The sequence below is a fragment of the Triturus cristatus genome, chromosome 4_1, assembly GCF_964204655.1.
Source record: "Triturus cristatus chromosome 4_1, aTriCri1.1, whole genome shotgun sequence".
Taxonomy (NCBI): Eukaryota; Metazoa; Chordata; class Amphibia; order Caudata; family Salamandridae; genus Triturus; species Triturus cristatus.
The window spans coordinates 1,062,222,504-1,062,248,200 of NC_140585.1; the positions used below are offsets into that span (position 1 = coordinate 1,062,222,504).

At 45.6% G+C, this 25,697-nt stretch overlaps 1 protein-coding gene across 1 annotated transcript in view; it reads right to left on the reverse strand.

Annotated features, from left to right (window-relative positions):
* The window catches only part of IL17REL (interleukin 17 receptor E like), a 410,789-nt gene that overhangs the window by 318,732 nt on the left and 66,360 nt on the right, over positions 1 to 25,697 (reverse strand). The window contains exon 2 of the mRNA XM_085654046.1: positions 4,709 to 4,736. Coding sequence (XP_085510172.1) covers positions 4,709 to 4,736 — 28 coding nt within the window. The remainder of the gene's footprint in view (positions 1 to 4,708; positions 4,737 to 25,697) is intronic.

Consider the following 25,697-nt stretch of genomic DNA (forward strand, 5'->3'; position numbering starts at 1 on the left):
CTAAAGTTTTTTCTTGGGTGGGACAATGAATAAATTCCAACTCTATGTGATCCACATAGAGCTTTACTCCTTACAGCCTCTTTGACTCTGTGCCCTTGTCATTAACAAGGCACAAAGGGATTCCCTCTTTTTCCATGGGGGGGTCATACACTCATTAAAAAAATGAGGGCACACCCCATTGGGGTCCTGCAGGCACACAGCGCAGGCATAACCCACATTAAAGAAAGGGCTTTCTGAGAGGTCCTTTTGTAATCCCTGGTGTCCTGGGGCGCACATACATGGGCACAAATGCCTTTGCCCTTCCCGTGAACTATGTATAATAGAGGCCAATGATTTTTTTTTCCATCTTCATGAGACTTTGACCAACAGCAAGAAAGAGATAGGCAGGAAGGGATAGAGAAGGGCAAGGGCAGGGTCTGACTGGCTTTAGCATGTATCAGGCATTTTCCAGGGAGGCTGGAAGGGTGGGGGACGGTTTTGCAGCGGTGGGGTCTGCTTTTGCTCTTGAGGGGCTGGTTTTGGAGTGGTGCGGCAATATCGGCTCCCAGTAACAAAAGCAGCAGTGCTGCACACTTGCACCCCTTCCCCAGGGGCAGGTCCGACATAATAGCCAGGGCTGCTTTGGGCTCCTAGTCCTGCCCTGGGTAAGGAAAAGATTGGGAAACAGTGAACAGACGATAAAGTATACTAAGGCAGGGAAAAGAAGCTGCTTTAGAGATTGACTCCTGTGAGCCATGATGTGATTAGCCGAGTGAATAGGTGGAAAATAATCAGCCGCAAAGAGGAAAACAACAGTGAATTTCTCACTGTGGCCTTAGCAGAGGTTACTCCATCCCACAATGGCCGATGGAAAACTTGGACAGAAAGTTCACCACACAAACTGGATCAGGCTCATAATGATGTCTTATACCATTCAAATTACAGAAGCACAACCGTCAGAAGGCACATAGAAGATAACCTCATTGGTCACATTATTAAAGAATTTGCCATTTGAGCTGTTGTAATTTAATTCATACCGGAATGCTTACAAAATCTTTAGAAAAAACTTCAATGCCAAGAAAATCTGCAGGGAAGTGTACTTTTTTCGCCACTAAGATACATTTACACTACGAAGAGTTAAGTTGCGAATACAAGGGCTTCTCTTTTGATATGGTCTTTCCGCACATTGGCTGCAGGTGTGCCCACTCCTTTTGTATGCTTTGTTTACAGAGTATTCTTGGTTGTAATGTCATCCATTCCTGTTCTGCTGCTATTTTTATCACTCTTTTGTTCCCATTGTGCTTCTAATCCTCTGTCCTTGCAAGACGTGCACATGAACGTCAATTCACCAAAATTCTAAGGGTAGCGACTGTGACATCACACACTCTTCGACCTTCAATTTCACTCACAAACACGTTTACACATTGTTAGACCTGTCAGCCCTAGGGTGGTCTACCCGTTTTTTTCCGCCTTGTTGCCTCATTTTTTTTCCGCCATATTTTTGTTGGCCCTAGGTCTCTGGGCGCCTTACCGCTGCTAAACAGTGCTGAGGTGCAGGTGCTCTCTCCTAACAACATGGCTGCCACAGGCCCCTGCTACTGCGGAGTGGCCATTGCATACAGACACTAGTGGTTAGGAGCAGGCTGGAACATTCTGATACAGTATCTTTTTCCATCCCGCCTTTTGTCCTATAGACTTATATGTGGAAGCTCCTGGAACCTTCCAGCCCTGGGAGGGATTTTGCTTTGCCGCCTTCTCAGGAGGGTCACCTGACCTGGGGGATAAGAGGAAAGGAGGGAAACCTGACTAGTCAGTTGGGGCACCACTGGACCTGGGGGAACCTCTGCCGGAGCGTAGGCGGTTGGGCCTAGGGGAGGAACCTACACTACTGGGACTGACTGAGTATAGGCCCTGCTGTACCCAAGTTAGATGAGGGACTCTGCCTGCCTGCTGATCTTGCCTGGTGAGGGGACCACCCAGGGGACCATCTCCAGTGTGCTGCGGGGACCCACCCTGCCTCTGATGCCTGCCAACTCACCCCCCTTCTCCCCCTCATAAGCTTGCCAGGGGGACCTGCCATCTTCTGTCCCCACCAAGATAAGGGCTGCCCTGAAACTTGGGCTGACGGTGTGCACACTACAGGACCAACAGGAAAGCGCTGTGCCCTCTACGCACTGTGCATACCGAGCGCTGGGCCTTCAAGGAACTGTGCCCTACACACTGAGGCCCTTAAATCACTGCCGCTAACCAGGGACATCCAACCTAGCACTGTGGGAGCGGTAGCGCTATCTGCCCCGTTCACCGCCGCCGCCCGGGGACATATGATCTAGCGCTGTGCCAGGGGAAGCGCTAACTGCCGGACCATCACCGCCGCAGCCTAGGCCGTGGCTGAACTGCTGGATACCCCCTACCTGCTGCGTGACTCCAGTGCTGTTCCAGGAAACACCGTCACGGCCGGAGAGTCACCGCCGCGGCCCGGCGCCCGCTGCTCTGAGGCCCCTCTGACATCCAAGTCCGCCGCTGCGACCCCCGAGGCCGGGGAGGGCCGCCGCAATAGTGAGGGAGGCCGCGCTAGGCCTCGGTGCGTTCCTCGGCGCCTCACGTCACCGGCAGTGTTCGGTAGCGAGCGCGGCCCTCCATTGGTTCCCACGGCCGCGCCCCTCCGAAAACTGCCCGCTCATTGGCTCCCGGGTCGGGGGGAGGCCCAGAGCCCGCAAGGGAAGTTGTCGCGGGGCTCGGGAGCCAGTGGGAGCCCCCGACCTGCCCCAAGGCCAGGACAGAACTGCGCAGCTTTTTCGGAGGCCTGGACCAACAGGTAACCCCCCCCCCCGGGGAAGGGCCGAACTCGGAGGGGACGGCGGGGCTGCCAAGGAACCTCGCGCAGACAGCGCGGCAGCCCCGTGACCGCCCCTCTCCTCCTGGGCACTGCAACCGGGCCTCGGGGCCCCACTCATGCTGAACTATTCCGTTGCTGGGGATAGGGGGAAGATGAGACTGCCCCCGAGAGGGTGCGATGAGTGATAGTCGCACGATGGCCGTGTGCCTAAGTTAACTGGTACCTAGGAACAACCTCTGGCCAGTCAAATGATGTACCGGTTACCCTGAAAATTACCTGTGATCCCCTGTTACACGGCTGAGATGAACTGACACCTGGTTTGAGCCCAAAGTGCATCTTACGTTGCCCTGAGTTCCCCCCGCATTATTCCCCTAAATGAAGTTGCACCTGTGTTGGGGCTATTGTGAACCGCTTGTGGCCCAAAAAGGTTAATAGTGCTGTACACTTGAATGCATTTATGCCTGGTTGATCTAAATGAATTAATTGTTGCCCTGCTATTCACTGATTTACGTAACTGAATAAAATGGTTGTTGCTCTATGATTATCGAATGTAGTTACCCGGATGAATTACTGCTGCCTTGCTAAGTAACCGCATCATTCCCGAAATGAGTTGATTCATCACTACTTGAAATAGATAAAGAATATTGTTTTTACCTAACAACCTGTTGTGATGTCCTTCATTGTGTGCGCATGGCTGAATCCGTGTGAGTGCTGCACAACTGCTTTACACATTGCCTTCGGGTGCCTTCCTACCTCGCGCCAAGCTACCGTGTCGGAATTGGTGACCCCAGTTCTAACACACATATACCCACATTCACACTTACACGCTAGCAAGTGACCACACACTCATCCGCAAGTACGCACACAACATATATATAAAAGTATTTTATTTATTTTAACTTACTTCAGCTTCCAGCGAAGGCCATATTCCAGCTTATTGTACTCAATTTATTATTGCACCAATAGAGAATAATGAAACATTAATCACAATTAGTGTAATAAAAAAAATTTGAGAAAACAAAGAGATTGAAGCCCCAACTGATGTCAATAAGAACGGGCTGCCACTTTGTTCCAGGCACTGATTTTTCCACCTCTGAAGCTAGGGACCACAAAGTCAATGCCAGGGGTCTCAAAGGGCAAACCAGGGGTCGCAGCTGTGACTCCTAAATGATGTCCATGGACATGCACTACAGTGAGTACGGAGGGAGGCACATAAACCTCTCTGTGTTGGTGAGATGGTTTAATTGTCCTTAAGGCAAATCACAAACTACATTCGCTGTTTGTTAATTCTTCTAGAACTGGGGTGAAGTGGTGTAAACACAAGTCACAGACCACTCCGAGATAATGAGAAAATCAATTATCCTTGTTCATCAAAATAGAGCAGTGGTCTTGAAGATCAGAACCGTTTCTGCATGTCAGGAGACTTACAAAAAGGTACTTATAAATGTAGCGGCTACGCTGAGTATCTGGTGCAACTTTAGCACTTTAGTAGCATTGTTGAAGAAACTTGAGTGTGGCATCATCAAATTCTGGAATTGCTTGTGTTTCCAGTCAGAGGGGGCGTGGCCTGGTAGTTGGGGCTTGACTGACCATCTTGGGAAAGAGCCAAGCCTACGAATACGGTTAATCTGCGTCTAAAATGTCACAGTTTGTTTGTGCTATAAATTGATGGAATGGACATCCGATTGAGTAGGTCATAGAATTTCCATGTATCACATGTGTGCTGTTTAGTTGGTCATTGTGCACATCTGACAAACATTATTTCACAAGAAGCTTGGGCGTCACTCTGGCTAAAATGAGGCACCTGTCCAGGAGTCAATGATCAGAATTATGAAATCACAGATGAAGCATTAAACATACTCAGTGAGAGAAATATTAAGGTATTCAACTTGCCTGATGATTTCCTCTTGCAGGGAAGTGCCTGGAAAAGAAAGGTAACTGTAAGTTGCTTTGGAAGACACATTCATTTAATAGGTAAATTAATAGCTACATTTATCATTTTAACTTGCAACAACTGCGACACAATTAGGATTCAGTTATGTACTGATGAAAACACAGGTAAATGCAAACACTGAGTGTGTACGGCATTTCAGGTGATAATGTGTGCACCGTAAATCGAGCTTGAAGAGTAAATCACACCAGAAATGAATACACCCCAATCTAATAGCAAATACTGCAACTGTTATATAACTCCACTGTCATTGCATTTGCATTTGGACTAAATGCAAGGGTAATGTAAATGTAAACCAAAAACTCCTTCTATGTTGTACTAGATTATCCGAAATCTAACAAGGGGTTGCCCTGGCTAGTCACTCGACAACCAAAGAGATCACCAACTACCAAGGATATGAGGGAACGTGACCAGAAGAAATTACTCACCAGCTATATCACGTATGTGGAGCTGGTAATGCACACAAGGCAGAAAGGACAAGCATTTACAATGCAATGGTCTCGGCATTGTTAAAGTTAGAGCTATTGGCATTGCTCATGACATTCTTTTTGTTTATGTTTTTGTTGCTAAAACATTTAAAGAAACAGCATTGTTATTTACAATGTTAATAGCTTAATCACTCTCAAATGCGAGACCTATTGCATTTGCACCCACACACAGAGCCACACACCCAGAGCCACCCACACAGAGCCACTCACATAGAGCAACCCACACACAAATAGAGCCACCCACAGAGCCACCTACACACACACAGAGTTACCCACACACAGACAGACCCACCACGCATAGAGCCACCTACAAAAAAAGCCACCCACACACACACAGACCCTCCCCCACACACACAGAGCCACCCACACACAGAGCCACCCACACACACACACATAGCCACCCCCCCACACACATAGCCACCCCCCGACACACAGAGCCACCCCCACACAGAGCCACCCCACACACACATAGAGCCACACAGTAACCTCAAAATGTAACACATATTTACTTTTTTCTGGATCAACTGGGGACGTTTTACACCTTCTATCCATCTGTAAAAGACCTTTATGAGGTCGTAAAGAGCACTTTAACGACTAGGAAGGTTCAAAAGAAAAAAAATAAGGAGCCGGGATAGCAATCAGATCCGACAGCGATTAGATCGAAGCCAATTTGAGATGGGGGTGTTAAGCGTGGTAACAGTGGCAAGGCTTCCACCCTGAAACAGGAAACGAAAAAATGCAAAGAGCGCCCACGGCACCCATCCCCCTGCGGGGAAGTCATGTGTGTTTCAGGTTACAGCGTTATGCAAGTGTACACAGACATGCAGCAAGAGTACCTGGGTGCAAATGTTGTTTTTGCGAGGAGTCAGGTCACCGAAAGCAGACATGCAGCATTGTCAAAATACACTTGTGAATGAAAAGGAAAAAGATGTACTCTGCTGTTGCAAGTAGAACACAACAGCTCAAGGAGGACTGCAGGCATCACACACAGGGCAGCACAACAGCAATGTGATGTTCCCAGGTACTCCCATCATAAATAAGGCACTTTCGATGTCGGGATATATTAAGTAAGGTGTTTGGACCACTCATCTCTTCGATTGGTAGTTAAAACACTGCTGTAACTGTGGAGCAGGTCCCGCTCACCTCTCTGGGTCCCGGTGCCACCGACCTGTTGCACAATGAATAACCAAGCCCTTGATTTGGAGGTATTCCCCCATAAAAAATAAACGAAGCAAAGGTTTAGGATTTCACTGCATGCGCCTTTCTGAAAAGTTGGTTAAAGCAGCTCAGTGGGTAAATGCGCCCACTGCAGAGATATGTTTAGCCTGAAGGTTGGAATAAAAGACAGCCGGGTAGAAGAGGCACTGGCAAATCCCGGCGCGCCCCACGACTCCTGTGTGCTCCGGGGCTCGTGGCTGATGTACGAGGCGCCTACTTAGGCATGGGAGGTGTGTGGAAGGGGGGTGGGGGGTGCGAATGGGGTAGAGAAGGAAACAAGTGCTGGAACTGACTAGCAAGCGGGGAGGGGAGGGGAGGCAGTGAAAGGACAGAGAGCCACTGAAAGCAAAGACAGGGAGGACTGGCGTGTGCAGGTAGGAAAGTCTCGGAGAGCTCGGATTTTTATTTTATTCCTTGCAGTCTTAGATAGCGCGGATTTAATCCCAGGGCATTAGAGGGCTTTCGATGACCTCCAGATTACATTACACAAAGTCACATTATTAATTTTAAGACACCTGGAGATTAAGTGATTTGCCCAGAATCACAGGATGTCGAGGCCAAACTGGGACTCTGGACTGGTTTCCCAGTGCCGAAGCCAGGCAGCAGCTCGGCCCAAAGGCAACATTGGGCATAGAAGAGCGAAGTGCACGCGCTGTACTTTATGGAGAGGGTGGAGAGCAAAGGAAGGAATGAAAGACAGCCGGGTAGAAGAGGCAGTGGCAAATACCTGCGTGCACAGCCTGAGAGGACAGGCGGAGGAGACCAGAGCAGCAGCCGGACACGGGAGCACCGAGGGAGTCGAGAGCAGGGGGAGAGGACGCCATGAAAACCACCGCCTTTCTCCGAGGCAAAGCAGAAATGCCTCGGAGAAACGCAGTGGCGTTTTCGGATTCGGGAGCGTGTTTCTTTTTCTCTCCTCTTGCCATTGGCTGGAGGAGAGAAAAACACGCCTAAAAAAGGGCGTGGCTAAAAAGTGGAAAGAACAGCACGGAACACGCCCCCGAATCTGAAAAAGACGGAGCCTATTTGGAGGGACGGCTCTCTCCTCCAATGGCTGGCCTCCGTTTAGGAAGCCAGCCAATGGAGGAGAGGCAAAAAGAGAGGCGGGCTAAATAGCCACTCTAAGAAACATAAGATCTCCGGACTTAGGCCTTCGGCAGACCGGACGGTCCCTCGACCTAAAAAAGGATGCAGTTAACCAACTGCATATTACAATTCCAAAGACAAGATACAAAGCTAACGGAAATTACAATTGAAACACTTCAAATAACCTAGTCGAGCGCATCACCTTATTAACTGTAGTCTCATGGTCCATCAGTTATTCCTACCTATACGACCTCTTAAATGTTGCCTTTCCAACTAGTATTATTTATATTGTTTAGTGGTTCCTCCAGCCATCTTAAGTCAAAGTTCGAAGAATAATATACTTCTCTAGGAACCCAATTCAAAACAAACCCAGCACTCACCTGTGAGAGGCAAGACATTTCTCCTAAAGGGGCCATTATTTAATGAATACTTTTAAAGCCTGATTTTTGAAGGCTCCTGAGTGGTCCACAAGGCAGAGTAAAGTTCAGGAAGCCCAGGAAGAAAGGGGAAGGCCCTTAAAGAATTATTAATTTCACATGTTTCTTCGGACACAGTGGGAAAGAATACACTCCAAACTGTGCGAAATGCTTTAGTTTGAGGAACACTAGCATCTATGCTTGGATAATATATACAGTAAATGCAAGAACAATATAAAAAACAATTGTGGGAGAGAGCCTTGCATGGGGTGAAATGGCAAGTAACATGTTTGACTGTAGCAGAAGAAGGCTGCTTGGGGGCACAATGAAAAAACAAAATAATGCCCTCCCCTATAAACCTGCACTGGACCATCCATACACTGTTGACCAGCTCATCAAATCTCAGGAAAGTCCCATCCTCATTCCGCATTGATGTGCCTTTCCTCGATCTCAAGATCATCAGTTTAGGAATCTGACCAGAGTAAAGGTAACTTCGTCTGCTGGGAGAAAGCCATAAAAAAGAACATAAACATTGCATGCCAATGGCACATCCAAAAGGAAGGGTGGAAAATTGGGTTGCTCCAGTGAAACTTAAGTGACAACTTAGTCAGACCCTTGATCACTGTATCAAACGGATGTTTGGTGCTGCCTTGAAAGCATCACCTGCAGAATGAAGTGTGTGGAAATGAAATATTCCGCTGGGTAGACAAACAAGGCAAACGGGCATGGGAAGAACTAAAGTGGGTAATGTCCTGAAAATGAAAAAGATCATAGGTGATAACAAAGTCAGCTAGGTGAGGTCCTGACTCACTAACAAAGCCAGCAGCTGTGATAACTACAGAGTGGGAGGCCTGAGAATGGGGTCTGATGCTCAGGAGACAGTCAAAATCAAAGATCATCCTTCCACCATCACAGAGGTCATCCAAGGTTAGCCAACCATACACAAACTACTAGCCCTCTGCAACAAGGACGACAGCAGTTGGTTGCAGAGCTTTGCTAGATGTGATCACTGTGTAGGTTAAGAGCTGTGGCATTTGTGATCCAGAATTTTTAAACCCAGAGTCTCAATTGACCAACTTGTTGAATTTTGGCCAAATGGTGATATCCCAGTTCCTTCATTTGCCAACGTTGGGCTTGCATCTGAGCCGGATAAGCATTGTGTTAGACTTGACAGCCTTAGGGTGGTCTTGCCCCAGAATTTTTGCCTGTTTGCCTCCAAATTTGCAGAATTCTTCTTTTGTGGGCCTTAGCACTCTGAGTCTTTTATCACTGTCAACTAAAGCTAAAGTGCATGTGCTTCTCTCTTTACCAATAGTTTGATTGACCTTTTCACAATTAGAATATTTAACTTATCTATAAGTCCCTAGCAGAGTGCACTACAAGCACCCAGGGCCTGTAAATGAAATGCTACTATTGGACCTGCGGCACTGATGGTTCCACACACACAAGTAGCTCTTTATACATGTCACAGGCCTGCCACTGCAGAGCCTGTGTGTGCAGTTTACACTGCCATGTCAATTTGGCATTTAAAGGCCTTTGCCAAGCCTTAAACTCCCTTTTTGTTTACATATGTTACCCCTAAGGTAGGCAATATGTAGTCCATAGCGCAGGGTGCTGTTTAATCAAAAGGTAGGACATGTTATTTTTAAGTTTTGCATGGCCTGGTAGTGAAGAGCACCCAAATTCATTTTTCTCTACTGTGAGGCGCACACCTCTCATAGGTTAACATTGGGAATTCCTTATTACGCCTAATAGCTATAATTCCCTTTTTAAGAAGGAGTAGCTCTGTCATGTTTCATATAATTGGACTGGTAATGATAAATCCTCTTTACTGGTAAATATGACTTTATCACTACCCTTTTAAAAACGCCTCTATTAGTAAGATGACATTTTTCTGCTCTTAGCCCTGTGTGCCTGCAGCCTGTCTCCAATACACATCTGGGGGTGACAGCTGGAATTAGTGCATTCCCTCTAGACAGCTACACACAAAGGGAGCTGAGGTGTGATTCTTGGGCCATTTACATCCTGTTGGGTCATCCTGGGCAGAATATGATGGAGGAACTAACACTTGCACCTAAATAGGCTGTGTACTTTCCCCACACAAAGGGATGCATACACCCTGTAGTAAGTCTGGAGCCAGAGCTGGGAGGGGGGATCTCTGTGCTCTTCAAAGCCCCTCTTTGAAGTCACCTCCAGTTCAAAGGCACAACTGGGTATAAGTACTGAGTCTCTTACCCCACAAAAGCAGACACTACAGGACCTACGAAGGACTCTGCAGGGGAAGGACTACTGTGCTGTTACAAGGACTGCCACTGTGCTAGTCTGCTGCTCTGGAAGAACTGATTTTCAGCTGTGCTGCCCTGCTGCCTGCTGCCTGCTGCCTGCTGCCTGCTACCCTCTGCTCTGCTGAGGAAGGACTGGACCCATCTCACTTGAAGCCAGAGTGACTCCAAGGGCATGCTGGTTGCTGCCTGCTCTAAGTCTCAGGGGCATCAAAGACTTCTCATCGCCCTTCAACAGCACCTGGACTTTGCTTGCTGCAAGTCTTGCCCTGCCAAGTTGTGCCAATCCAGTCCTGGGGCCTTGGAAGTGAATATAAAGTGCTGCAACTGCTAAAATCTATGCATCAACGACTTTTCACTGATCAGAACTGGCACATCTCCCCTGATGCATGGCCGCTGCTGCATGGACCTTGCATCGCCGACTGCACGACACATCTTCTCCAGTTTCTAATGCATCTCTGACTTGGCGTGGCTCGGCGCTCACACACCGTCTTCACTCCAGTGGTTCGACCTCGATGCGTTGCCTGCAAACCAGCGGTTCGACAACGACGTATTACTCTATGCTTCTTGCATCTCCACTCCGTCGAAGATGCATCACAGGTACTTTTCAGGGGGGCAAGGCTGGTCCCAGTATCCAACCCGCACTCCATCGGGTCAGCCTGAACTTTTTGATTTACCCGGATCAAGCATGACTAGATTTCCCCAGATGGCGCTTTAAGCTTTTAAGCACTATATTTTCATGTATTCTTTAAAAATGCATAACTCCAGTTATACTTATTGGATTTTTGTCATTTTGCTCATAAAAACATAAGTTATTTTTCCAACTTGTTGTGGCGTCTTTTTGTGGTGTTTTCACTGTGTTATTGTTTGAAGTGTTGCTCATATACTTTACACACTGCCTCTTGAGTTAAGCCTGCCTGTTCTGTTCCAAGCTACCAGAGGGTGAGCACAAGTTAATTTACATTGTGCATCTGACTTACCCTGACTAGGATTTTGGTTCCTGCATGGGCAGGGTGCATACCTCTCCAAACCAGAAACCCAGTTTCTAACACATGATCACTATGGTTTTTGTACGATGTAATTTGGGCATTTGCCACTATTCCTATGATAGGCACAGTGTTCCTAGCTGTGAAACAGTGTGAACCTGAGTTTGTGAAGGAAATGAAAGTGGAAGGTTAACCCTCAGTACTGCAGACATGAGAAACACTAGAAAGAGCAATCAGGAATTGTTTATATATCTAATCTTCTGCAATGCACTCCACAGGGAAACCAAAGGTTAAGAGGGGGTTGCCAGTTCTTGAAAGGTCTATAATGTTCGTAATTTATGCTGTAGGCAGAGGGTAAGTATCTTTACTTACTCTCATAAAGGTCCTAAAAGGCTAAAACTAAGATAGCTGTAATAAGGTACAGTTGCTCTTCCTCAATTCACACTACATTTAATATCTGTTGTGATGGTGGATTCTAAACTTGAATTGTTACCAACACCGGAATGAACTTCTAAATGAACCTGAAGACCATCTGTGTTGTTTGTGATCCCAGTGTTGATTTTCAGTCTGTTTGGTGGTATTGGACCTCACCCGTAGTATCAGTGGAGTGTCACACTACTTTAAAAGTTCACCAAAATGTAACTAAAGGGGTAGGGGCGTTCACAGCTGGAAGGAAGCACTGAGACAATGAACTTTGGTGTGTGTTCCTCCTCCTACAAAGTTTGAACTGCAGCACTCATGTGTACGTATGATCACCTTCCATTCTAAATTGCATTCCCTTAGTTTGCAAATAAATGTGGATTTAATCATTAACAGAAAAATGATTCATACTGTTTCAAAGTTTAAACAAAAATGGAGGACCCAACGGATAAGTATTTCAGTGGCCTCTACTGATAATCTACCTTAGGCTCACACATATCTTTACAAGCCTTGCAATCCTTGGAGATCTAACAATCTTGATTAAACACTGCAATCATCTCTTCTAAATTTGGCTGGGGATATATAACAAAATGTTATTGCTGTCACCCATTATATGATATTTCAGATCAGATGCGGGTGGCCTAATCTCTGGGCTTGCTTCTCACCCAAGGAGCGCCGTCAAGAAGAGCTACATCGCTTGCAGCGAAACCATCGAAATAATCTGAGACAGAAAAACAGTTCATGGAGCTCTTAGTTTGAAGAGGCCATTTCCCTTTCCCGAACCTCCAAGTCCTTCTCCTTCAGTGGAGTCAACATTGCCAGTCCTATGGAAGGAACAGTAAATCTGCAGAGGAGAGAAACTCATGAAAATCAATGAATAGAAAGGATTGCCCTCAGAGAGGAAAGATCATGCAGTCACCTTCAAGGTAATGAGCCCTGGAATAGCTATCATTATGGCGGCAATAGCATTCTTCAGGTTGGAGAGCAGAGCTTGGCTATTTTTGCAAAGGTTCATGCATGTTCTATGTATGTTGTAAGGAGGATTTAGGTATAATGCTTATTTTCCAACTTGTGCCTGTAGCTAGAACAGTGACAAATCCTATCTCTGTTGATCACCAAGTGGAGTCCCACAGTGATGTGCTCTTCCCGAAGATCACAACTTTGGTTTTGTCGGTTTTCAGCTTTAGACAGGTCGCCTTCATCAAGAGAGCAATTTCAGTCATGCAGGCATTGAAATTGATCTGCGTTTTGGGCGTCTTGTTCGTGAAGGAGAGAATGAGTTGTGTGTCATCGGCATAAGAGAGGGCGTTGATATCGTAAGGTCTCAAGAAAGAGCAGATCCAGTAGAGTGCCTGCCATAGAAAAATGCAAATCTTTACATGTACATTTTCTTGTTTGCTAGTTTACTATATATTCTCTAAGAATGTGTTCTAGTTCCTTGATTTTTGGGTATATGACACTGCTAGCCTTTATTGAAATATGTTTATTTTGTATTCCTTGAACTGTATACGTTCTCCCTTTTCGGTCCCCCTGGTCTATTATTTTGCATTGTTTGTAGTCAATTTGTCTTTTTATGTAAAAAAAAGTCCCACGTGTGTGGGTTATGGAGAACTGAAGTGAACTAAGAGGATATGTTTGGCAAAGGTGCAACTTTATTGGAGAGCATACTTACTTTGTCTTGCACTGAACTTCAAGCCACATCCGTTAAACCCCACTTGAGCGTGTCAAGGGTGTCCATGCTGGACATTTTTTCCTCATAATTCTTTCTAAGAGTGAAGGTAAAATCCTTCCCCAGACGAACCTCCTGCTTACATTCAATTAAGTGTCATTGGAATTTGGTACCCAGGGGTACGTAGATCCTATTCAAGTCTCTGCAGGACACTTTCAAAACGTATTATCATGTTTTCACATATTGGTACATTTTTATAGCAATACTTGTACCATTGACTTTCACTGGCCTATATTTCTTTTTACAATAACTTTGAACCACTTATCTACATTTATTAATTTGTCAGAATGGTCCTGACAAAATGGTGCCCTTTTTACTGAAACTTGGTGTATGTAGACGGTTCCGTTATTTGTGTTTCAAGGGTGTAGTTGTCGGATGTTACTGTCAGAACCCTCACACATTTTCTTTCAGGGTTGATTTGTTACTCAGGAAAACATTCCTTAGGTCAGTCAATGGAAATCTGATTGACTATTAGGGTAATTCAGCTTAGGCACCGTAGAACTACTGTCACCACACATAGATGGTCATCTCTCTACAGACTGGCAGACAGAATATCTGTGGTAGATTTAGGTAGGTCTAATAAGCAGTATGCATGTAGACAGCATGTGTGTGTTGTGTGTGTGCACGCGCACAGTACTGTACCAGAGTGTGTGGAAGGACTATGCTGGGACTTGTCTGAGAAAATGTGACTCGGCATATTAAGGATTTTATTTCTGTAACGTGTCAGTGGAAGGTGCATTTCTATGTGAAGCAGTCACCATATATGAAGGTTGCAGCAGTCAATACAGAAGGGGATTAGTGGTTTATGTGTGCTGTGCATATGTAAGGACACAGTAGTGTATAAACAACTGGCCAATGGTGGAGTAACGCAAATTTGTGAGACCCCGCTCAGAAATGTGATGAGGGGCACTCAAGGTTCCCATATCTCACAGATATTCATTGCCTTGGGCTCTAAGGGCCCCCCTCAAGGTTGGGGGTCCACCAGCGCCCTAGTTGCTGCAGGGACTTGTGTTACGCCCCTGCCGGCCAGTGGAAATCCCGGAGTTCCAAACAATAGGAAGTAGCGCGCGTGCTGCTGATAGCACAATGTAATCTACTTTAATTCAGTAAAACTCGCCCGTTTATAGTGGCTTCTCAGAACTCATCACCGCTACCGACAAATGCAGCAGCCGGAGATGTAAATATGTAACGTCGTTAATCATTCCCGCTATTGTGGCATATGTAAATCTGTCACGCTTTTTCCTTGTCGATTTAGAGATGGAAAATGTGAAGTGCGATTGTATGGCTTTTTGCCAGAAACTGCTGCCACGCAACATTATGTAACATGTCACCGAGAGGAACAACGCGAGTAGTAGTAACGCTTCCCCTCCCTGTCTCGCTTGCTTGCTTCCTCTCTAGAATTTCGCTTTGTAATACTTCCCTACAGCAGCTCTATCAGCAGAGCGTGAACGGGAACAGAGGCACACATTGGAGAGAAAAAGATAACAGGGTTTCGGTGTTGGCATTCAAATTAAACAGTGCACTTCAGCCTAACGTATTAGGGGGTTTTCCAAACAACCCTGGAATTTTTCCAGATGTTAGATGCGACGCAGCCGAAATAAATGCGGTTTTATTAAACCGTCAGAGTATTGCTGGGTGTTGTAGGTGCTCTTATCCTGAGTTTATAGGCGTCAAGAACATTGTACAGTTAAATAGCATCCTTAATGAGGGAGATATTCGCTCAGGCAAGGAAAAATATGCAAAGTTCTCCAAAAATACATGTTCTGAGAGAAACTGCATACGCCTTTGCAGCAAATAGAACATTTTAGATCCTGCAGGAGTTCGGTTCCATATCCATATCAAGGAAGGAAATTAGCGCCTGCATCACGAAGTAAAAATACATTGATTCGCCCTATAAAAAATGGCCTCTTCCTCATGACTGTGGAAGGTTGCAAATATAGCACTCTGACCTTAGGTATGGAACATCTATGCAAGCAAAATTCACTTTCTCCTCGAAAGTACAGTATGCTAGTCAATGTAACCAAAAACACATGTACCTATTTATCCCAAACAAACATGAAGATTTTTATTATGACTTATTTTTGTTTTTAAATAATGAGGCGAACCTTAGTCTTTAGGTGGTTATAAATACTGTGAATGAAAGCTGTTGCTATTATCCAGTTATATTACATTCAGAAGGATGAAAGGCTGTTTGGCGCTGGTGGGATGCAAAGTCCCTAGCATCAGGTCATATACAAGATGTGGGGCTCATTAAGGGCCTGGCTGGCAGGTCGCCGCAGTCTCAGACTCGGCTTGCCTAACGAGTAGTTCTTTGCTGAAAGTAAATCCACTGGTACACTAAACGCACTTTCAGCAAAGATGAATGTCAAACAGGGCACCATATCGTTGCAGCCTGCACGGTATTCTGTTTTGCTTTTCCAACACAATCCCTTGATTTGTCAGCAAGTTTTCTCCATGTCGCTCAATTACATTTTGCTATTTTTGTGCCTGGGACCATCATGCCTCCTAAGGCAGTCATGGGCAGCAAAAATCAGTGGCAGAAGTAGGTGAGGGAACATCAATTTACAGAGGTTTTTTCAACCCACCAAACTCTAAATGTTACCCTTAGTCAAATCGATTTCGCCCATATTTGAATCTGTGAGCCTCTGCATCCTTAGACTCAATGAAGCCAGAATCCCAAAGGCTTGTTTGACAGAATAGCTACCTTACAGACACGCACTAGACCTGCCCATGAATGTTCTTATTGAATCTACAAGCAGCAAAATGGGGGATGCATAACCATCTGGTCCAGGGGTGCTCAATGTAGCTCCAGGTCAACTATACTAATGACAGATTTCTAAAGTAGCTACTTACTATATATATGAGGATTTAGGGAGAGGAGATTGAGGGAGAGTCTAATTAAAACCTGGCCTTCTTTTCTTTCACTGGGTGCCCTTACATCAATTGAAATGTAATGCAGAAAAGACAGAGATCTTATTCTTTGGCCCTAACCCTCCGCACTGGCAGATGATGTGGCCCAAGGATGCCCGACTGACGGGACTCAGAGGGGAATAGTCAAAAACTTGGGCATCAAATTTGATTATGCTTTTTCATTCCAGGTACTGATCATGTTGGTGGTCAAAACATGCTTTGGGCTTTTGCAGACTCTGATTTTTTTTTTACACCATCTCTCCTTGTCAGCAAGAGAGATGGTCACCCAGTCATTCATAACATCTGGATTTGACTCTGGAAATGCCCTAAACTTAGGACTCCTCGACTATCTGGTAAACAAGCTTCAAGTGGTCCAAAACACAGCAGCCCTCATTCTACTTAGCTTGCCCCCAAGAACACACTTTCCCTCACCTGTGTGCTCTCCACTGACTACCGATAAAGAAGAGCATTTTCTTCAAAACGCTAGTTCTAGTCCATAGAGCACTGCACCATTCTGGTGCAGGCTATCTTAGGGCCAGAAACAGTTTCCACGCCCCTTCCAGAAACCTGCGGTCAGCCCATGGCCTCTTGGCAAGGATCCCTAAAGTCCATCACACGAGAATGGGTAGAAGGACTTTTTTCTTATCCTAGATCAGTGGTTTGGAGCAAACTCCACTTGGAACTAAGTTCTGTAGCACGCACCGCCTTGTTAAAAAAAAGGCTGAAGGCATGGCCCCGTCACTGGGGCATCCATGGCCATTACAAATCCGACTATTATTATTATTCAACGAGAATAGATGATTTGGTTGCATTTCACAGTCGACTGCAAGTGCAGTGCCGGGACACTCCAGTGAGTAGCCGTGCGTTTTAGAAGTCCCATTTCATTCATTCATTCATTCATTCATTTACTCACTCATTCATAGGTTGGCCACCCCTCCCATGGTCAATGTTACAATATGTCCCATAAACTCTAGGAAGAATTGGAACTATGATCGTTCCAGGGGTAAATAGTCTTCCCCAATATAATAATAACAGGTTGTGGTATTCTGATGTACTGTCAAACAAAAGCAAACAAGACTGAATCACTGTAATCCAGCAACATTAGCATCAAATCCTGATTCCCGGCTTCGAAATCCCTATTAAGTCAAAAAGGAGCATTGTGCAATTGTATGTCCTTTGAAGGGCTTTTACATCTTTTTACTTCTACAGACATATGCCAGTTTCTAGATATGTGGGGACTATTGTCGCATCCACGTTCCTAAAGGAGCTACCACGGTTTGGCATTAATGCCCAGTGTAGTTTAAAGGCACTGAGTGCCTTCTCTGCTCCATGTGAAAATTGATGCCTCCAAGAGGTGGTTTGCAATCACTTTCCTTCTGATGCTGAAGGAATACACTTATAATTATGTGCCATCTACATTTATTCACAAACCTATGTTATTACTTGGGATTGATTTGAATAACATTTGTTACTACACATGAAGATTGTGGACTCTGTATCTGATTGATAAGCAGGGTCGGACTGGGACAGAAACTGGCCTGGGCACCAAAAAAAAGTGGCCCCTTTTAGTGAAATAGATAGCAAAAAATGTGGCCCTTTTTGAAAATAGGGCAGTTTTAAACTTGAAAAGACACGTTGTGTAAACGTTTTATAAGGTATGGGAGGCCTCATGCATTTGTGCATGCTGCAGGTAATGCTTGTTGTAATATCAGGGAAATCAACAATAAAAACTAGCACATCAGGCCATAAAACAGGCCCACAAACTTTAAAAAAGCCCCACACACTGACCTATCAGACCAGCCCCTTGGGCCCTAGGCCAGACCAACCCTGCTGATGACCATGAACATATGACTGCAAGGGTACTGCACTAGTGAGCAATTCCTGCATACTCTAAGGCCCTGGTTCTGTGTTTGGCGGAATGAAGGGTCTATTTATCACACCTGATAAGTAATGACACATCGGGGTACGTTATTTATCAGGTGCGATAAATAGTGTCTATTCCGAGTTCTTTGTGAATAAAATGCATATAACCGTGTATGGTATGGTAAATACTATACTATTTTCTCCTATTAAATTTCGAAATGTAATGAAAGTGCAGAGTACTTAACAGACCCATTGACTACTGAGTGAGATAAATGCCACCCAACTCGGTACTCAGACCCACTCATAATCAAGGCCTAAAAGTGATTAATAGTAATGTGTATAGTCTACAATTGTGAACAATTTAAGAATGAGTAATCCCTCTGTGCTTTAGTACTGAGACTGACAACCAAACCTTCAATAAAAATACAACAAGAACTACCTCTCAACCTTAGACTTTCATTGTCTCTCCCACCTTCAGGAAGGCGCTTAAAAACATCTTCCTTTGTCCACAGCTGCCTCAGTTGCGCTCCTTCCACACCCAAATTCCTCACCTTTTCATTGTGGAACTTCCTGGTAAACTGTAACCTCCCCCTCACTGCCCTTTGATTAGTGGGATGCAGAGGGTATATCCCTGGGTACCCCCTGTATCCCACTCACCCTAATTGTTCTCTTGCAGGCTTGCTGATATTTTTAGATCATGTAGCTTACTCTCAAGTATCACCTTGTCTAATATTGTACATCTCTGGCTCTCTAATTGTTTATGTCTCTGCACTTTGTAAATGCTCCCTTTAACGCTACATAACTAAACTGCACCCTTATTACTATACAAAGTGCTCTGACATATCCCAGGGCCAGGAATGTGGTCTATAAATATCCCCCCAAAAACATAAAAGCCTTACAGCATGGCTGGATTCTCTTAACGAGGCCACTCTGCTTCATGGAATCAAAAACAGCCCACATTTACAAAGCAATCTGTCCAGAAGTATCTGCCCATTGCTAGACTTGGAATAGACAGATCTGGGACAGATCCCAGACGGTGACCATAAATGAATTCAAATCTGACCCCTTCTCCTCGCCCTATGGGGTACCTCAGGGGCCCTCCTTGAGCCCTACGTTTTTCAACTTATACATCTTTCCATTGGGTAGACTTATCTGATCTTTTGCGCTTCAGGCCGTGTCGCATGCTGTCAACAAACAGATCATTGTGTCCATCTTAAAGGACTCGGATGCCACAGCTGCCCAGTTTAGTAACTGCATGAAGGTGGTGGCCTCATGGATGAGCAAGAACTGCCTTAAGTTGAATGGCAAGAAAACCGAGGTGTTGATGTTTGGAAGCCAATCACCAGTATAGTGCCAGAATTTGTGGCCAGATGAGTTACGGATATTACCCACCCCTACTAACTCAGCAAAATACCTAGGAGTCATCATGGACAGTGACTTGTCTTTTGATCTTCAGGTCAATCACACAGTGGCAACCTGGTTCTGGATCATAAGAACTCTGTGGAAGATTTGTCCTTACATCTCCCTCCCTGCTCGGAAACAGGTGGCTATCACATTAATCTCATCTTGAACTGACTACTGAAATGAACATTACTTAGCTGATATTAAGACCACTCTAGCTAAACTTCAATTGGTGCAAAATGCAGCAGCAAGGCTAACATTAAATATTCCGAAATATATGTCACTCTCAAAAGGATTACATGAACTTCACTGGCTTCCAATACAGAAGCGAGTCACACTTACGGCCATGATTATCTTTCACAAAGGACTCTATAGTGCCAGTCCAGGGGGAATTAAAACCATCTTCCAGCGGTAGTCCATATGCAGACTTCTCAGATCGGCAACTCACATCCTATTTGTCATTCCCAAATTTCAGAGGAAGATTTGAGGAGGCAGGGCCTTTTTGTCTGCAGCCGCTAAAATCTGGAAATTCCTCCCACTTCATTTAGCTGGTATTAAATTGCATGCACTGTTCAGGAAAGCCTTAAAAACTGGCTGTTTTCTTTGTAATCTGCCCATGGAAAGGAGCAAGGGTACCTTCATGATCGGTATTTAGCGCCTTGACGCCTTTGGGCATTGTTGCGCTCTACAAATCTATATCATAGTCCATCTTCATTCTCACACAGCTGGTCCATGCACTGTATTGTCCAGTATAATATAAATGTTTTGCGGCATCACTATAATAGCTTTAGCTATCTACTATAGACAGCACTGTAACCAGTACTTTAACATATATTTACAATGGGCGTAGAGTCTGGCCCTTGCTCATGAGTGGACAACTTTGTTTAATCCCCTGCTCTTGATTTGAAGGTATTTCTCTCTATTATTGCATTTGTCCAATCTCTGTAGCATTTATGTTTTTTCACCCTACTTTATGACTGGTCGAATTTATCCTTTCACTGCTGACATCAGATAACTATTTTTATCTTTACATTTTTCTGTGCCATTTGAGCTTTAGCACTCGACAGGGGTGCAGACCCTACTCCTTTCTATCTCTCTTTTATTGCTTTATCTCTTTCTTCCCCATCTGTATCTCTTCACCACCCACCTCCCCAGTCATTTCCAACTCTGCCCAAGGAATCCATATTACTCTCTGATCTTTCATCACCAAGCACTGTTCCAGCTTGATGGCGTTGTCCATCCCCTCCCACATCACTTTTTCCCTACACTGTGCCTACGGACAGCTGTAGGAAGCTGGATCTGTATATCCTATACCAAAGTAAGGTATAGTGTGCACAGAGTCCAGTGGATCCCCAGTGGTGTACAGAGGCTTAAGTAGATAATACCAAAACGCTCTATTTGTGGAAGTGTGGTCGAGCAGTTAGGCTTACCAGAGAATAGTGCAAATGCATTTGTTGTACATACTTAGACAAGACAGGAACACACACTCAAGAACTATCTCCCGATCAACGTTTTGCAAAAATATTTCTTTAGTTACTTTTATTGTAGGAACTAAGTCGAACTCAGTTACAGGAAATTAGATTGTTCTGGGAGGTAATACTTTCAGCTCGCAGTAGAACTGCTTTATAGTCTTGGAAATACTTTTGTATTGTCAATCAGGAGCATTTACACTAGAAACTTGAAAAAGATAGACAGTTATATGCAACAGATAGAATGCAATGCAATTTTGAGGAAGGAAAACAGTGTAATGCATCATCAGGTAAGAACACAACTTACTTTTCCAGTCTACAGAGGTTTAGACTGATACTGGACAAGGGTCAGTTTAAGGTAGGTACTGCACCACCAGCGGCACTGGGGCAACGGGGTGTAGAGTTTGCCAAGCCCAAGTTTAGTCAGTGGAGATTGGGGTCACCCCAAGTGGTGCGGAGTTCAGTATCCATGGCACGGCGGCTGATACCGGCAATGATGTTTGCTCTTGCGGTTAGCAATGGAGTTGAATGAGATTCAGTAGACCACCAACACCGGTACAGTTGCGGTCGTCATCAGTGGGTCACTGTAGATCGAAGGGAGGCGCCACAAGCCCAGCACTCGCGGTCGTGGGACCGGACATGCAGTGGAGATGGAGGAGTTCCGCCAATGTTGGGTCGTCACAATGAGGTCGCAGTCGAGCAGGTGGGGCAGGGGGAGGCCAAGAGGGCCACATGAAGGAGGGTACAGGCTCTCTGGAACACAGCTTTGTACAGCTTGGTTCGTTGGGCCTAGGGGATCCCTCTAGGTCATGGAGGTTGTCCAGCTGCAGTGATTTCTTCTGGCAGGGCAGAGCCAGGTAGACACAAGAGTCAGTTCTCTACCGCAGCAGTCTTGTTTTTTTTTTTGCAATGGTGAGTCGCGTCGACACAAGTGTCGGTCCTCAACTACTGTGGTTCTTGTACTGGTGGGTGCCGGGGACTAGAGCCTCTAGCCCAAAAGGAGGTTCTTGGAGATCGGGCGAAGGCTGGATGGTCTCTTGGAGGTCTTGCAGGGTAACTGGAAGGACAGGAGGTCCAGTTGTCGAACCGACTACAAGTAGAGGGGTTCTTGTCGAGTTTTGTCTGCAGCAGTTCAGTTCCTGGTCCGGCAGCTGTCTTCTTCCATCTTCTTCCTTGGTCCATCGAATTGGAGGAACAAGGTTCTGTGGAGGCCTTAAATACTAAATTTGAGGGCATTATTGAGGTCAGGGGCAGTAGCCAATGGCTACTGTCCCCTGAGATGACTACACCCTTTGGGCGCCTCCTCCCTTTGGGGAGAGGGGCACAGCCCTATTCCTATTTGCCCTAATTCTCCAAATCAAGATGGAGAATTTTAAGGAAAGAGGTTCACCTCAGTTCCTGGCTACCCTACTCAGCTTACTAATTTCTTCCACCTCTCCTGCTGCCAAAAAGTGGGGTTGGAACAAGGGGGCGGGCATCTCCACTAGTTTGCATTTGTCGCCCTAGGTGGGAAAGGTATGCCCATACTTAGTCCCATGCTCACTGTGCCACTGGATTCAAGCTGGCCTGGCTGATGAGGGGTGATGCCCCGAAACCGGTCCCAGGATGCTTGTTTCCGGTCCAGGGAGGACCTGGCTGGCAGTTCGGGCTGGACTGTTCCCATGAGGCACAGGGTCAAGACTGATTTGCACATGGCTGGATCCAAACTAGGGTGGCATGGTGAGCAAAAGAACAATGGATTAAACCCAGATTTTTCTGACTGGGGGTGAATGTTTGCATTGTTCAGCATTCTGCCCATCAATTGCTCCTTTTGCATTTGTCGCCCTAAGTGGGATGGGTATGCCCAGATGTGGGTCCCATGCTCACTGCGCCACTTGATTCAAGCTAGCCTGGCTGATGAGGAGTGATGCCCCGAAACTGGTCCCAGGATGCTTGTTTACGGGCCAGAGAGAACCTGGCTTGGCAGTTCAGGCTGGACTGTTCCCTTGAGGCACAAGGTCAAGACTGATTTGCATATAGCTGGGTCCAAACTGGGGGTGTCGTGGTGAGCAAAAGAACGATGGATTAAAGCCACATCTTTGTGACTGGGGGTGAATGTTTACATTGTTCAGAATTCCTTCCATCAATTTTTCCTTTTGCATTTGCCGCCCAAATCAGCATAACACAAGGTGAGAGCCTTTGAGGCTCACCACCAAGTGGTGCTGTTCCTCTCACACCTTCACCCAGAGTAGGCTTTGTTACTGACCTCCGAGACCAGAAAAGTTCTCACCCCATGAGGTCAGAAACCTTTCTGCTTATGGCTGGCTGGCAGGAACTGGTCAGCCAATACACTAGAAGCTGGTCGCTTTTCAGTGAACATCTCTAAGATGCCCTTGGAGTGCATTTTATAATAAATCATCAGTGGCATGGGTTTCTTATGCTGAGAAGTTTGATACCAAACTTCTCAGTCTTCAGTAAAGCCATCATGGAGTTGTGGGATTCGTGTTGGCAAACTCCCAGCCCATGTACTCAAAATGGCTTCACTGCACTTACAGTGTCCAAAAATGGAGTCAGACGCTGTAAGGGCATATTGCTCATGCAGTTATGCCCTCACCTGTGGTATAGTGCACCCTGCCTTGGGGCTGCAAGGCCTGCCAGAGAGGTGACTTACCTATGCCACAGGCAGTGGGGTGTAGGCATGGCACCCAGGAAGGTCCATGGGTGCCATGTCGACTCTTTTAGCTTAGCTACACAACAACACAGAGTCTGCAATGGCAGGGGGCATGTGTTTAGTGTGGGGTACTATAGCGTGGCACAATACATGCTGCAGCCTTAAGGGGCCCTCTCTGGTCACTGTGCCCTTGGTAGAACTGGTACCTATTACAAGGGACATATAGGTAGGCCGGAGAAGTGCTGGTTGTGGGAGCAATGGTACAATTGTTTTGAAAGCCCACAGACCCTGGGAATCAGATTGGCAGGGAGCCAAGGCACACTCAGTCAAAGTGCATTAGAAATCTGGCAAAAAGTAGGGGGGTTACAGCAACAGAAACCCCACTTTCCTAAACCAGCTATTTGCTTGTTTGCAGAACTATGATGGCATTTGTAACGCCAATAGTGGTGTATGCTCATCTTGGAACGTTATTTTGTATGCTTCTAAGAGGGCCGCCACATTGCACAGTGTCAAAATATCATCAGAAAAATGTTGTGTACTAAATATCGCTTACATGAATATTGTTACATTGGGAGTATGTTTTCAGTTATTAACCCCAATGAGGCGATATTTTTGTAAATGATCTTTAGGACACAAGTTTTATATTAGACTTTATTCTGGCTGTGATATTCAGGTACCACACCGCATCTATATACAATGTGGAGAAGTTTAGACAATTATGTTTAGCCAGTTTGGAATGTTATTTTCAGGTCAAACTAGCACTTGGAAATTCTTAGGGAGAAAGAACTTTATCTTTATCTTTTTATTTAAACAATAAAACTTGTTATGAAAGCACTAAGTAAAAGACAAGGAACTCCAGAGATTTGGTGCCGATATGGCGCATGATCTTTGGCTTCCATTTTCTTTGGAAGTAGAGGGTCATCAGGGAGCCAAAGAAGTACCGGGCAATCTGTTTGCAGGGAGATAAGGAATAAGGGGTGATACACCATTGAAGGCATTTTGGACAGCAAAGAAAATCTGCAATTGAATCTTAGAACACCACTGGACACCGATCCTATGGCCTCAAAGAAGGGGCTGTGTGTTCAAACCTCCAAACTCTGAGATCAGGGAGACGGCCTCTTTCTGAACCTCCTGGAGGTTCTCCTTCAGGTTTTTGAGAAGCCCTAAATAAGGTGCATTCTGCTAAGCTAGAGGTGACCCTAGGATGGCTGTTTGACGAGGTACTCTCAAAAAACGTATTTAAGGCTTGCAGGGATAGAAGCATGCTGAAGTCACGGTATTCTAGCGTGGTTTAAGAGACAAGCCAGCATTCAGTTTGAAACAAACGTTTTTCCCCACAGCATCTGGATAACGAGATGAACCATGTCAGCTGGGTAGAAGTTGGACACCGGCGGTCAGCACTGGCCTTCACCACAGTAAATGTAGCCTTTTCATCGTCTCCTTGGCACAAGCCAGACTGAAGTCGACCCAGCAAGAGAGCTGTGCTGAAAACTGTTTGTTCTTTTCGTTGGACAAAACCCTTAAATCACTCAACTAGTTAGGTACTTGGACAAAAGACATACCATATTTGCATTTCTTAAAGACTGGGTTGGATGCTGAGCTTTATACAAGATGGTTTGTGGGGTGTGTTGAGAACAGATAGGAGACAGTGCTAAAAGTGCCACCATTAATGGACACTAAAAGGTGCCAGATTACAGCAAACATCCCCAAAAAAGCTATAGAAAAAGAGCACCTGAAAAGCACAGCGCCACTTTCCCTGGTGTTCCAACAACCCTTGCAATGGAGCTTGATCGGGTTGGAAACATGCGATCGGAGTGGTAGCACACAGCACAATGTACACTTGGTTTTACTCATGTGTATTACACATTGACACATTTTGAGGCACAAGGAGATAAAGTGACTTACTCAGATGCACACAATTATTTTTTAGTCCGGTGTCAAAGTCATGATTAAAACCCAAGTTTTGAGGTTTGAATGACAGCAATCATATCCAATAGATCATTAATCTGGTAG